The sequence below is a fragment of the Charadrius vociferus genome, unplaced genomic scaffold (assembly GCF_000708025.1).
Source record: "Charadrius vociferus isolate BGI_N301 unplaced genomic scaffold, ASM70802v2 scaffold958, whole genome shotgun sequence".
Lineage (NCBI taxonomy): Eukaryota > Metazoa > Chordata > Aves > Charadriiformes > Charadriidae > Charadrius > Charadrius vociferus.
This window is the reverse complement of record NW_009649741.1, coordinates 619,196-633,925: the sequence shown is the minus strand read 5'-3', so window position 1 is coordinate 633,925 and position 14,730 is coordinate 619,196. Positions and strand designations below refer to the sequence as shown.

The window sequence follows — 14,730 nt, the reverse complement described above, 5'->3', positions numbered from 1 at the left end:
CTCTGGGCAGCCTGGTAACCAGCGGTCAGGCTGACATGGAAGCACCACGTTCTTTCCCTCACAGAGTGTGTCTGCAACTACCTGGGCACCATCCGGGAGGACTGCGAGGGCTCGGAGGGCTGCCGGTGCGAGGCGGCCACGGGGCAGTGCCGGTGCCTCCCCAACGTGGTGGGGCAGACCTGCGACCGCTGCGCACCGCACACGTGGAGGCTCGCCAGCGGCACCGGCTCGGGGCGTGCTGCTGCGGCCGGGCCTTCGCTCTGGCGCGGGGCTGAGCTGATGAGGTGGTCACCTCTCCTGTTGGGGTTTTGGTTGGTTTTTTTTTGGCAGTTCACGGGGCAGTGCCAGTGCATGCCGGGCTTCGGAGGCCGGACCTGCCGGGAGTGCCAGGAGCTCTTCTGGGGCGACCCAGGCGTGGAGTGCCGAGGTGAGTTCCAACCCTGGCGCCTGTTCCACCTGCTTCTTTTGGAAAGGACCTGTTGGCTGGTGGCCGGGCACACTGTCACCCCCTCAGTGTGCTGGGCCCCCCCTGCCAGGAGCAGCCCCTCTGGTGACCCCACCAGTGCCACACGAGCCTTGGAAATGAGGGGGGAAGGCACGGCAGGGTCTGCCCCCAGGATTTTGGTGCCTCCAGGGATGGGGGGCACAGCAGGAACCTGGCCTGGCGCTTGCCTGATTTATTTGTTGTCAGACCCTTATTTAGCAACAAACCTCTCTTTAAAAACTAACTCTTGTTTAACCGTCAGGTTGCAATGCTGTCAGGTAAACCAGTGTGGTAAGAAACCATATCACAAGTGTTTGGGTTTGAGAATTGGTCTGGAAACCAGTTTCCTTTGCCTTTTGATTGTATGTAGTAGAAGACCACTGTCTCCTCTTGTGTCTTTTTAGGGAGACTGGGCCTGAAGAAGTAAGGTTTTCTTATTTGGTAGGAGACTTTCCTTGTATTTCAGATGAAAATAAAGGAGCGAGCAGAGACCATGCAGCGGGTTAGCCATAGCTACATGCTGCAAAACAGCGCAAAGAAGCTGCTTGTTTAGAAAACTGGATGCTCTCTGTCCTTTCATTATAAACAAGCCTGTTCATTAGCTGGGAAAGAAACTTCAAACACTGTCCAGACCAGAACAAACTTGTATCTCTGATCTGTTCAAATAGGAGCCTTTGCCAGGAGGGTTTGCAGAAGATTAAGGTATTTTTTCCTGCAGGGAGGAATGTGCTTGCTGTGGTCTTTAATAAATCCCTTACAATAGAGATACCTTAGAGCTCATTATCTAACCAGATAGGCAGGTCACAGCTACTTGGTTAATGCAGCAGATGAAAGGACTGGAGAATTGTCCCAGTTCCTGAGTACATATTGGGTTTCTCAGGGGGGTGAGGCAGCCTTTTGGGGAGGATGTGTGTGTTCTGGTGTGGTGAGGGGCGCTGACCCTGCTGGCTCCAGGGCAGGGATTGTCTCTTGGTATCAGCTGTCTCCATCAGGGTTTATTGATGGAGTCCATCTGCATACCTTATCAGCAGGATTTTGCAGCGTACCAGTATTTCTGGTCTCTCATGGAGTTTCTGCTGCCTTTTGAGCATGGGAAAACTTGCTTTTTAATGTTTCTGAAGTAAAGAGAGGATATATTTTTCAGAGCCTGTTTTTACCATGCAAACTCTACGCTCTCCTTCCAACCCTCCGCCCCTTCTGCGCCCAAGTGACACGGGAGACTCGTTCAGGTGGAAATGCAGATTTTCCTTCAGGATTGCATCCAACAGGAGGTCTCTGTGGCAAGTGGAGAGAGCCGGTGCCCAGGGTTGAGCTGCGTCAGCCTGTGGCACAATGCTCCAGATGTGCTCTAAGTGCATGCTCACTTGTGGAGCGCATCCAGCCCTGTGGCGCTGTTGAGTCTCCCTGGCATGGTGGGGTTGGTGCAACCCCGCACCATCTCCGATCCTTCCTTGTCAGGGAGAGAAGCGACTTCTCAGGTCTTATTTAGCCCTGGTGAGCGGCAGGGTGATGTTCAGGCTGGCAGATGTGCAGCTGCTATGTGGGCAGGTAGCAGCTCTCAGCGGGAAGCAGCTTGCAGGCAAATTAGAAAACTCTGCCGTTTAAGGAGCTGCAGAGCGATGCCCCTGGAAAACAGCTTGAATATGGCCTTTGGCCAAGGTGAAGCTGGAACTGAGATGAGGATTCGTCACAAACACATCAGCTCCAGCTGCAGGGGATGCATGGACTCCTGGCATTTGCCACCTGCCCTCGTCAGCACGCTCGTGCTGGCCCAAGCAGCCAATATGGGCACATTTTGTGCTGCATTCAGGGAGAAAATACAAACCAATCTGGATGGGAAGCAGCGAGAGCTCTGAACTGTGTGAGTATGGACAGTCAGTCATCACTGTAGGCACCGAGCTGATGTGGAGGTGTGGACATCAGTCCTGATGACTCCAGGGTGGGATCCTCCACTGGCTGGGGCAAGTGGCTTCTGCTCAAGGTTGGAAATCGCAGGGTGCATCACTCAAGGGACAGTAACATGTGAGCTCTTCTCGAGAGGTCTTCAGGCTGTTGGCACAGAGACATGATCTTCTGCTGAGAAATGGGAACTCTTCTTCCCACATTGCTGTGATAACCTTTACAAATTTTTTAATTACTAAAAAAACCCAAAAGTGAGGTCATGTGAATGCAAGTACCTGCAAATAACCTCTGGACACAGCTATATGGAGCCACAAAATGGCCCATCTAAGACAGGCTGGGGACCACAGCCTCCCGTGGTGTCCCAGGCATTTGCAGCAGCACTGAGCTGTGGATGTGGCCCTGGGGCCCCAGCACACTCCGCTGGCCGCTGGAAACCAGACTCCAGGGCACGCTTCCCTGCCGTCCCCATTGGTGGCGGTTACCATTGCAGGCTGCTGCCTGTGACTTCTTTTGTAGAAATCTTGGTAAGGTCAGAGACGGTGAAGCAGAAGGTAGGTGAGGCAGCTTTTTGCACCTGATCTAGGTGCTTTGATTTGCAGTCTCTGCTCCCTGCAGTGGAGAGAAAGCATCATTCAATGTCTCCTCTCTGCATGTCCCCAGTGATCACACTGCGACCAGACCGCTGGGGCAAGCTAAGGTAGGTGCCTGCGTTTGGGCAGCATCTCGACCCCTCGGTACTGGGTACGCTCCCACCACCCACAGATGTTCCTTGAGGAATGTACACCACAGAGTCTGTGGGACTGGGTCTTTTCAGGCTGCTTACTCCATGCTTTAAAACAACAAACCAGTTACTCAATTTAACATAATGCCTGAAACAAGCATAGGAGAGGCATAGAGGATAGGGAAAAGCCCAGCGTGTTTCTCTCAGCCTCATGCAGGTCCCTGTGAGGATTGCACTGAGCAGGACCTGTGCAGTGAGCCTCGTCTGCTCGGGAGGCAGTGCCAGCTCCTTTGCAGGACTCTTCTGGCTGTTGCTTCAGCTGTGAGCTGTATGCGGCTCTACACGAGCCTGCAGGTGAACGTGTGCATATGCATAAAAATCTTTGCTAAGGTAGTAAATAATAGGATTACAAATTTCATCAAACTTGGGTCTCCCAGGCATTCTGCTGGAGCTTTTCCAAAGCCTGGCAACCAAAGTGCAGGACTGAGCATGCTGAGCTCTGCACAGACTTCAGCCCACAAAGCACACTTCTGGCAGGAGGCTCCAGGTTCCCGGGAAGCCTCTGAGATACCTAGAGGCTGTAGAGGCAGCTCGAACAATGCCCTCAGACAGCAGATATTTGAAGTTTATGTGCTTCATATAATATAAAGCAGATGACAATTTTACTGTCATTGTGGTTTTAATTGAACAAACAGAACAGAGTGCAGTTTAAAAGGCAGTATATGAGATTGAAAGTTGGGTTGTATTGCTATCTCCCCTTTAGAAGAAGCATACCTTTGTTGATATTTTTCTGTGTTGTACTTGAGTATCAAGCCCTGTCACCTCCTATTGTAAAACACAGAATTTAGTTGAAAAGAAGTCATATTCATATCAAATACTCATTGCAGATATTGGCAGAAAGTTGTTTTTCTCAGTTTTTAGTCTCTGTTATGTACCTGGTGCTGAAGCATCTGTTCACTGAAAATTACTCCATTGCTTTGTAATCTTAATTTAACACCTGGGTCTTAAACTAGTCGGAGGCGTTTATGGTGCAGAGAAAGATTAGCAGATGTTTCTTTTCCTTTTGTGGTAAGTGTCTAAAGGAAGTCAGACAAATTCTATGCTGAAGGAAATATAATTTTCACTGAGTTTCATAATTTGAATTGACCTGTGGTCTTAAAATATTGTAATGTACATTGATTTTTTTTTTTCCCAGAAAATTGCCCTTTTGGCAAGGTCTTCTAGCATGTTAAAATGCAGCACAACTCTAGTATTTAGGCTAGGATTTTATCTTAACACTCATACTGAAAATTGTAATGCTGAGGAGTTAGCAATATGCTTACAGGGTGATTTGAATCAATAGCTGATTATTCAGAAGAAATTTGCTAGCTCTGCAAAACTTTCAACCTTACAAATTGCTGAATGGTTTTATCATCATAGTGCCTCCCTACCACCGGGAAATGATGCCAGGAAATCATGTTTGAACAAACCCTTTGTTTTTTTGCTGCGGAGGAGTTAAACATTTGATTCTCTCTATCCGCAATCTCAAGCAGTAATGAAAATACTTCTGCAAAAATTATTTCTGTTCTGTGTAGGATGATGTATGACACTGGCTTGTTCCTAGCATCCTGCAATAAGCCATTAAACACTGAGACTGATCTTCATACCGACCTTTTAGTATCTATTATATCATCTCAGCTGTAGTGTCAACTGCTCTGACACAGTTTAAGTGATACGCAAATATGTCACATTAAATTACAGTATCTCAAATGGAAGTCAGTTCTAGATATTTAAAATCAGAGGGAAAGGTAGCAGAGCTGTCAGAGTAAATGAAAGATAAAGTGGTTCACGGATCCTTGTGAGCTTGAAGCAAACCACTCAAGCTAGTCATTTACTTCTCTGGGATTTCTGCCCTTAGATTTCTACCAGCCTACATTCAATAAATATGTATGAGTGTTACTTTTATCTTTAAGATCAGGAAAAAAAACATTACTGAAAGAGAAATGCATTGATCAAGGCGGTATAAAAAATTACTCGTGGATACTCTTTGTGTGCATGCACATGTGTGCACATGCATTTGTGAATAGATGTAGCTACAATCTTTTGTTGTCATACGTTGCTAATCAGCAAATCTCAACTGAAGAATTTGACTAGAAAATTTTCCTATCAAAAATGTGATTTCACTTAAGTCAGTATGCCACAGAAGAATGTCTGATTGAGTTAAACACTCAATTAAAGAAAAACAATACACTCAGTTCCAAAATGACATTTTGAAACAGAAACCTATTGTTTAACTTAGCAAATGCTCCTTTTAAAACTCTCAGATCTTTGACCAATGATTTCAAAAAACTTCTTTTCCTCTGCTATATTTTCTGTGGGAGGTACTGTAGTGTTCTGCTCTGCTTACCCAGGGACAGATTTGATCCCTGTCTAACTGATCTTCAAAGCAAGCAGCCCAGCCTGTGTTAACTTGCAGCCCTTCACCCTGGCCTTCATCCGCTCCTCTGTATGAAGGGAGAATAATCAACCATTTGTCTTGAAGGCCATTTCCAACCCAAACTGGTTAAGGCATCTAAATGTCTCGCAGTAAACTTAGCATCTGTGTGGTTTTACAGTGCAAAATGAACCACTGTTCCCAATTTCTAGTCACGTAAGCATAGGCAAGGCGTTTAAAAACAGCTTACAGGACTTTTATGTCTTTCCCTATTCCACAGATACTTTGTTAGGTAGAGTATAAAGCCATCGCTAGCTACTGGATAATGTGAGAAACATCTCTGCATCCCTAGATGTACCTGCGTATTTCTTGTTCTTCTTGGGGAAAATTAAATAAAGACAGCATATGCTAAAATTGGATGTGGTGTAGCTGCTCAAGTGTTACATCAGACTTATAAGTGTGCTGGTTAGAGCCAAAATCTCCAGAGCCAAGCAATGCTTTGAAGATTGTGTTTGTGTTAGGCTGTTTAAGTACATTAGAAGCAAAACTGCTGTAACAGGGAGTATCACTAGCACAGGACTGCATAGGAGTTGGCTCACATGGTGGCCATAGGAATAGCTGAACATAAACAACAGAGGTGGTAGAAGAGCAAGAACTGGAACATGAACAAAGGAGGTGGTAGAAGAGCAAGAACCGTGTTGTGGCTAGATGTGATGCTGGGGTACTTTGGCCAAAAACAATACTGGGCATGCTGGATCGTTCTGGCATGGTGTTCACTCTGTTTCTAGCAGGTGATGGGAGTCAAGGTGTCTCCTGTTTTCACATCCCATTTCATTGGTGGTGATAATAAAATGTCACATGACTCCTTTTGGTGGATGTGCACCCACCGTTGTGAATGATGGATGTGTAACTGGGCACATGGTTGTTCTTCCATGAGCCAATCTTGTGTTAGCCTTTCCAGTCCAGGAGGTCCTCCTTTCCTTTCACATGGATCCCGCCACTGTCACTGTGCTTTTGTCCCTTTAGGACAAAGTTTCCTTTTTGTCACTGCGACAAAGTTGTGCCCTGAAATCCCACAGAGACTGAAGCTAGTGAGTGCTTGATACGCAGCGTTGCATGAGGCAAAGTGAAACCTATGCACTGAGCTATTTACTTGGTGGCCTGCGGTGTTCAAGGCACTCCTCATTATCTGGAAGGCTTTATATGATCTTGTCCCGGGCTTGCTTACCTCCTCTTCAGAAGTCATCACAGCTGAAGTCAGTTGAGGGTTTGATCCCCGCCATGCTGTAAAGGGAAGATGCTCTCTGCAAGGGCCTTGGATGTGCTCTGTGCCAGGGTGTGAAATAGCTGGGTGCTGTTGGCCAGGGCGTGGGATACAGGACTCCTCCGCTAGAGGCATTGGAAGTGGTGAAGGTCCTGTTCCACATGGCCTTGGAGGGCAGAAGAGCAGTTTCTGTGGCTTTCTGGCTGGCCAAATTTAGCTGTTAATGTTGTGTCCAGAAATTGGGACCCAGCATCTCATAGAAGCACTCAGAGACTGACTCTAGCGAGGAACGGAGATGATTTCAACTGTGGCTGAAGTGCTTGGTTAAGGTCATCTAGACTCTAAAAAAGAAGATCACATGTAACCAAATGCTGGTATGCACATGTCATTTGTGAGATGAAAGGTTTGCTCACAGGATGTGAGCTGTAGGAGGAGCAGTGATGCTTTTGTGAGAATTTAAAAGATGTTTCAGTGCCACAGTGAGGAGTGGTCCAAGGGCTGTAGCCAGAGAGACCGTCCTACCAACGTATAGAAATGCCTCCCAAATTTTCAAAATGGGAGGAAAATAAAATCTGCTGGAACCTTCTTATTCCAGTTCTGAGGGAGGCTTTTTCTTGTTTTTCTTTAGACTGTGATTTTACTTAAAAAAAGAGATAACGTTATCTTCAGTTTTACCTTTTGGTTGGAAAACTGGTGTGGTCCTGTGCACAGTTAATGACTTTGGGAGATCATGAAGAAAAGAAAGAGCAAGTGTGAAACCAGCCCTTTTGAAAGCTATTTTATATATGTTTCATTCACACTACTGAAGTAATGCAAAGCCACCGTTCCAGAGCCAGCATTGCCTGCTTCTGGGCTGCTTAGAGCATCCTAAACCAGATAAATAGCCCACAGTAATGTTTCTAGCTGCCTTGTACAATTTTCTCTTGGGTCTCATAAAGCTCAGTTTGGAAGTTTTATAGAATTCTAGAAATGTGATGATTCTTCCAACTGTTGTGCTGTATTTAGAATAAAATACTTCTTTGGTCTTTATCATCTCCCACCAGGCAGCTGTGGAGTTTGGGTTTTCACTTTGAAAACGAGTTAGTACTTTAATTCTCCTCTCCCCTTCCCCAGCATTTTCTGGCTCCAAACATTTTGGAATCCACATTGCCATGTAAATGCTACTAAAGCCATGTCATCTGCCTTTCCTGAACATGCAGGTATTCAGGAGTAGAATTACCAACATGGGTTTGGTTTTTTTTTTTTCACTTTAAGCTTTTTAAATCCGCAAGTAAATATAGTGATCTGATTTGCCAGCAGCAAGTATTCATGTAACTTGATCAGATCTCAGGATCTTTGAGAAAAACCACATGCCATTTAGCCTCTTTCTATGCAGAGGAATTTGGACAATTCATCATTATACCGAGGGCCTTATTAGTTGACAGAAGGGTTAACTGACCTCCTTCAAAGAGGAACTTGACCGTTTGCCTGCAGGGAACATATTCCATGGCGAGTTGACTACTTAAGCACTTTCGATGTAAAGTAAAAACAATCTCTTGTGTCAGGGTATAATTCAAAGAACAAAGGACCATTTTGCTCAATTGTGCAGGCAGCAGAAGTTATTTTTGTCTCTTGCCTATCATATTCACATTGTACAAGAAAGTCATTTTGTTGAGGAGCGATTTGTTCTGCTGAGGCTCTTTGTGTAATTTTTGAACTGAAGACCACCACTGTGTTTTGGCATTGAAGCAAACAATGTATAATCTTGAAAACGGCTTTGTGTTTTGCCCTTTTTTTCAAGGGGCCATGTGCTTGGGGTGTGTGAATTGATTTATGGACCTTTTTGAGCCATTAACCTCCTTCAAGGATGGCTGGTAAATGGATGTGTAAGTGAAGGCTTTTATCAGGTAGCACAGTCCTTTTCCTGTTCAAGGAATGTGTGCTTGACTTGCTTCGGGTATACTCTGCCACAATGGTAGGTAGATGACCTGCCTATTTTCCAGGCCTCTCTTTTTGTTCTTTTTTGCCATCCCTTTATTAAAAGCTTTGCAGGTTGGTAATTTCCTCTGCTGCTGCAACCTGCGTAATTAAGGAGGAGGAGAGGTCAAGTGGCAGCCTCACTGCATGGAAAAGCTTTTCCTGATAACGTTATTGTGTACAAAGTGTGTCTGTGCTTTTAGAAATGACCGTGCATCAGTAAGTTAATTGAGTAACTTCTCTTTGTGGCCTGTTAGTGCCAAAGAAGTGTGTCTTTATTCTAAAAGCTTGTAAGAAAAGGGCGTTGCCCAAACCTTATCACTCCAATTTGGCAGCCCCCTGGAGCCCCTGGATCTTACCTGACTAGCATAGAAAGATAGGTAGGTGTTCACAGTTACAAAAATAAGAATCAAAATCCATTTCAGGAAGGTGTGAATACTAACTCCTGAGTTGGTGCTTAAAGTGTGAAATAATTTAAAAAAAAAAATAAATAAATCTGTTAATCATCCTCATTCCTACTTGAGGGTGACAAGCAGTGTGTAGGCTCTTGGTCATTAGCACCCATGTTGGAGAAGACTACTCTCTTCTCCCTCAGACAGGGCTACCCATGACCATATTTTCTGATCTATTCTACTTTTCACTGCCTTATTTTTTCCCGTTTTCTGTATACCAAAACCATCAGCCCAGCGCGAGGCTCCTTGAGGCTTGTTGTGTGTGTTTTCCCACCATCTGTGGCAGGAGCATGTCCTGAGCCAGGCCCTGTGTCTCTGCATAGAAGATCTTTCAAGGGCTGTTACTCCAAAAATTTATGTACTTCTTTGAAGCCACCTCAGCTTTTAACACCCATAGTGTCTTGTGGTAGGGAGCTCCACCACATAGTTAAGTGCTGTGCACTATCTCCTTTTATTGTGCTGTTTGTGGGAGGTGCAGGGGAAGGTGGTTGATTTTTGAGCTGCTGGATTCCTCAGTTCAGCCCTACTCCTGTGCTGGAGGAGACAGTAGATGGTTGTTCCTTGTTCACTTTTTCTATTTCGCTTATGTTTTGCTTTTAAACCCCTCTGCTATGTGCCTGCTTGTTTATTTTTCCCCATCTGGAAAGCCTTACTTTACTTACTCTTCATTGTAGGAGTGAAACTGCGATCTTTGTCTTCAATTGCTATCCAACTGACATCCAAACATTGCAAGAAGTGTCCATCCCTTGCTCCATTATTGTGCCTGTTTCTGAGATGTGCAGATCCTGGTCTCCCCTGGAGTTCTTTTCTTGTCTCTCTCTCCTCTTTCACACACAGCTCTGTTTCCCCCATATCTGAGCAGAAACATCCATAATTAGCTGATTATAATTAAGACACAGGCCACTTTGATACTCGTTTCCCTACCTCGTTACAACTGTTTGGTTTGTTTTTTTTTTCTCCCTGCCAACGTCAACATAATTTCCCTCACTGTAGCTTTCATGCATGCCTTTTTCTCCATCCAGCTTGTGATTGCAATCCTCGTGGCATCCAGACCCCGCAATGCGACCGCGCCACTGGGCAGTGCATCTGCAACGAAGGGGTGGAAGGGCCGCGCTGTGACAAATGCTCCCGGGGCTACTCAGGCTTCTTCCCCGACTGTGTGCCATGCCACCAGTGCTTCGCCCTCTGGGACGTGATCATCAGCGAGCTGGCTAATAGGACCCAGCAGTTCCTGGATAGGGCTAATGCCCTCAAAATCACTGGAGTCACTGGCCCATACCAGCAGACGCTCAACACCCTGGAGGAAAAGCTCAGTGAAATTAAAACCATCATCGCTCAAAATCCAGCTGCCGAGCCCCTGAAGAACATTGGTAATCTCTTTGAGGAAGCAGAGTGAGTACAGTCGCGGTTACGTGGATAAGTCTGGTGTGGGAAGGATTGGGAGTGCTAGCGAGCTGAGATTTACTTGAGTGACTGATGCCCCCACGCTGAGCTGAGGAGGGTGAGGTACGCTGTGGCTCCTGGCATTGGTAGAGCACCTCGCCATGCTCAGCGCCAGCAGTGAGCATCCGTTCCACGAGCGGAAACCTGGCCAGGTAACGTAGGAGCAGCACAGCTATCGTTCTCTTGGGCAGGGGTTGTCCTGCTCCCACTGTGTGCACCAGGCAGTTAATTACCGTGGAGAGATTAAATTCCTGGATTTCTGTGTGTAATCAATGAGTTGGAAACTTGGGCTCCTTTCTGTATTCTGAGTGTGTGTAGGGGGAAACACCAGCTTTATAACAAGGATTATTTCCATTTTTCTCAGAGTAGGAGCCTTGTATTTTGGTTTACAGCTAAGCATACAAAAGATGGTAGTTTATGCTTTTGGAGATGGAGCAGTTTAACATCAAGTAGGATTACAGATGCTTTTTAGTGCTGTCTGCAATTGCTGGAGCTTGCTTGTGTATTGTAAAGGGAACTGCACAAAGCAAAGGGGTGAGGAGGATTAAAGCACAAATGTCTCAATTAGGGATACGCTTTTGCCCTGGAGCTCCCTCTCTCCAGCTGGAGAGCAGGGGGTTGCTGCTGCATTTGGGCTCTGTGTGTACTGAGGGAGGTCAGAGCAGCTGAGGAGCTGCATTTCCCTAACACATATGTATATGTATCTGTTCTTGCTTCTCTCTGGTGTATAGAAGTAGTACTGGGCTTTGAAGGACTCCTGGAGAACAGCAGGCCCTTGGGCTATTGAGAGAGCTGTAAATTGATCACAGAGCTTAAGTACTGCGTGATTCTTTCAGAATGAGGAAACGCTGGGATGGATGGGAATAGCTTCCCATGGCCACTTCTGTTCTGCAGCAGTATTGATGTGTAACATACACTTGCCTTTCCTTTTAGGGTTATCCCACTAGCTAAAGCCTGCTCTGTGGCTCACTGAGGCCATGCCGAATGCTGAGGGCGGGAGGTTTTTCTTCAGAGCCCTAGAGAATCTGCTGGTGAGGAGGGATCTTTACAGATGAGTTAAAAGAAACCATTGTGTTAAAACTAAGGCTTCCCCCCCGCTTCCTGAAGTTCACATCTGTCCCATGAGCTCGTAGTAATCAAAACTGCATTTGTAGCTGTGTGGGATGGGAAGCAAATTATGTATGGATCATAGTAGTCAACTCTGACCTATGCAGTTGCCATGATACAAGAGCATTACACCAGTCCTCTGGAATCTGCCTCCAGTTAATCTTACACAAAGCAGCTGTTTTCTGAGCAATTTGGTGCTTTGAGTTTATAAACGTGCTGTAGATTAAAAAGTAGTTTTGTATGATAAAGGAAACAAAACAGTATTCTAGGTAGGCATGTTGTTACAAATCACTTACAGCTCCACCGAGGGAGGACAGGTCCTGCCGTGGGAGAAGCTCCACGCAGCTCTAACCACCACTCTTCAGTGAAGTGAAGCACCGAGGCTTACAACCCTTCCTTCTCCCCCTGTTGAGTCCTGTGCCTCTGTTTTACAGAAAGCTGACAGCAGATGTTACAGTAAAGATAGCTGACATAGAGGAAAACCTGTCAGCCTTAGCAGTGAAGAGCAATAGCACAGACACTGACCTGAGCGTGCTGGAGACAGATGCCAAAAGCCTAGACCATGTCGTGAAAGAACTTGCAGAACAGCTAGAGTTCATCAAGATCTCTGATGTTCGAGGTAAGTGTCGCAGGGAGGGGGAGAAAGCAGTGGGGTGGCCAAAGATTTAATTAGTGTGTGGTTTTAAATACCAGGTTAATCTTCTAACTCGTAATAAAACACAGTTCCTGGGAGGGCAGCTTCTTTTTGTGCATTAGCACAGTTGCTGATGCAGTAGGAATTTTGTTTTGCCCCCTCGCCCCCTCTCTCTCCCTCTGTACTTTGCAAAGCCGTCTCAAATTCTTGGGGCACAGAGTTGTCTTAAAGGCTCTTGATTAATACATTTGAGGCAAGACACAACCGATGAAAGTGTGGCAGATTCCAAGGTACACCTGGACATCTCCCTTGCTCTCCACAGTTTGTTAAATTCCTGTTTCTGGTTGGAAAAATTACCTGGGTCTTGGTGACAAAGAGCACACTGTAAGGGCTCAGTTCTGAGCCACCAGAGCCTTGCATGCCCATTGCCGCATTGAAATGGGCCAAGAATCAACATTTGCTGAAGAGGAATGTTGCCAAATTCTTTGCAAATTTTGAAAGCTGACTTCATTCCAACTTGAAACAAAGGATTATTTTTTTTTTTTTCTAAATTTCCTGCTTTGCAGGAAGTCTGAGATTGTTTCCAGTGAACATGGGATTTCGCAGAGTGGGGCAAGTAGGATGTAGGAACGGGGAGGTCCCAACTTGTGGTGTTCTGCAGAGGAAAGCTGCCCTGAGGTGCAGAGTGTGGCCACCCCCATGGGGTCCCTCATACCCACTCACGGCCTCTCCGGGAGTTGTCCCAAACTAACAGTTCCATAAATCAGCATCTTTCATCAAGCAGTTGTTTCTTAGGAAGGTCTGATCAGTTTCCAAGCAGTGACTCCATAAGCCAGACATCCCAGGACAAACAACAAGAACTAATGGGATAAGTGAATCCTTAGAAAACAGGCTGTTGCCCTATAAACCTAAAAGGCTGATCTCCTTTTGTCCTCAGGACAAGCAGAATTCAGTCACTAGGGTCAGAGAAAGGCTTAACTTCAAAATGCAACAAACTTGACACACTGTCAACCGAGCAAGAAAAAAAAAAAAAGGACTTCCCCCTTCCCCCCACGGCCAAATTCTGTCATCGTTGCAATGATGCTGAATATAGCCGCAAAGGCTGGCATTTCATTTAACTTGATATTCATATCACTGACCCTGATGTGTCATCTGTCAGCCTCCATAATATAAATTACTTTGGGTTACTTTTGGGTTACTTAACAGATTTCTGAGCAGCTCCATCTGATTTCTGCAGGAGCCTTGGATAGTATCACCAAGTATTTCCAGATGTCCCTGGAGGCAGAGGAGAGGGTCAATGCCTCCACTGTTCACCCTGATAGCGCTGTGGAGCTGTCAGCACAAACGCGGCAGGAAGTAGAAGACTTAATCAATGAGAAGGAGGCCCAGTTCAAGGCTAAACAAGAGGAGCAGTCGCGCCTTCTGGATGAGCTCGCAGGCAAGCTGCAGAGCCTGGATCTCTCTGAAGTGGCTGAAAAGGTACGCGGCTGAGAATCGCTGGTGTAAAACCTGTAGCAAAAATAAAGTCAGGTTTGTGAAGAAGCAACAGGCGGGGAGGAACTGTTTAGAGCGTGACAGTGTGAGATACGCAGTTTATTCGTGAAAAGTGTGCATTTCTTGGGTCACAGGGTATTTTGCGGGCTAGAACGGGGCTGTTTAATTGGTGGGCTCTGAGACCTACTGGATTTTAGGCACCAGCCTTTCATGTTGGTCTCCCTTCTACCCTTCCCACCCTGACAAAGCACCCGTCTTTTTCACCTGGCTTTAATCCAAAGCCCTTTGCTGTGGACAGAGCTCCCACGTGCAGAAAAGTGTAGCGAGTCTGCTGGACTAAGAGTCACCCTCTTAAGCCTGTGCTCAGTTCATGTGCTGGCTCTCTAGGCTACTCTCTTCCTTTTTGCATCTCTGTAGGATACAGGCTATGCCTGTGCAGTGCCGATGGGCCGCCCGCTTCGGCATCACCACGCTCCTGTTCTCATGTTTGAGACAAAGCAGAACTTACAGGGAGCTGGAGTCAAAAGGGCATTTTCTCTGTTGAAGGTGCCTGCTCATCTGTAAATATGATCAAGGGTGGCTTTTTCTTGGGAGAGGCTGGGTGTTCCCTCGTTTTTGCTTTGAAGTCGGCCAGCTGCATTCAGAGAACAATCCCTCATGAAGGCAGGCTGCAGGGGACTGCTCATTAACTCCCCTGGGCAGGCCAGGCCTGTGTTAGAGGAAGAGTTCTTCACAGGCTGAATGGTCCCCTGTCCTTTACAGCTACCATCATCCCTCCTGACTCCCCCCCGCCCTTCTTTTTTCTCAAGAGGGAAGAAAGAGACATCTTTTTGTTTAGCTTCCCTTCCCCTGCATTCCTG

At 46.3% G+C, this 14,730-nt stretch overlaps 1 protein-coding gene across 1 annotated transcript in view; it reads left to right on the top strand.

Annotated features, from left to right (window-relative positions):
* LAMB1 (laminin, beta 1) overlaps positions 1-14,730 on the top strand; it is a 44,539-nt gene that overhangs the window by 22,430 nt on the left and 7,379 nt on the right. Inside the window, 6 exon segments of the mRNA XM_009890858.1 lie at positions 65-229; positions 232-284; positions 331-427; positions 10,215-10,584; positions 12,177-12,361; positions 13,614-13,855. Coding sequence (XP_009889160.1) covers positions 65-229; positions 232-284; positions 331-427; positions 10,215-10,584; positions 12,177-12,361; positions 13,614-13,855 — 1,112 coding nt within the window.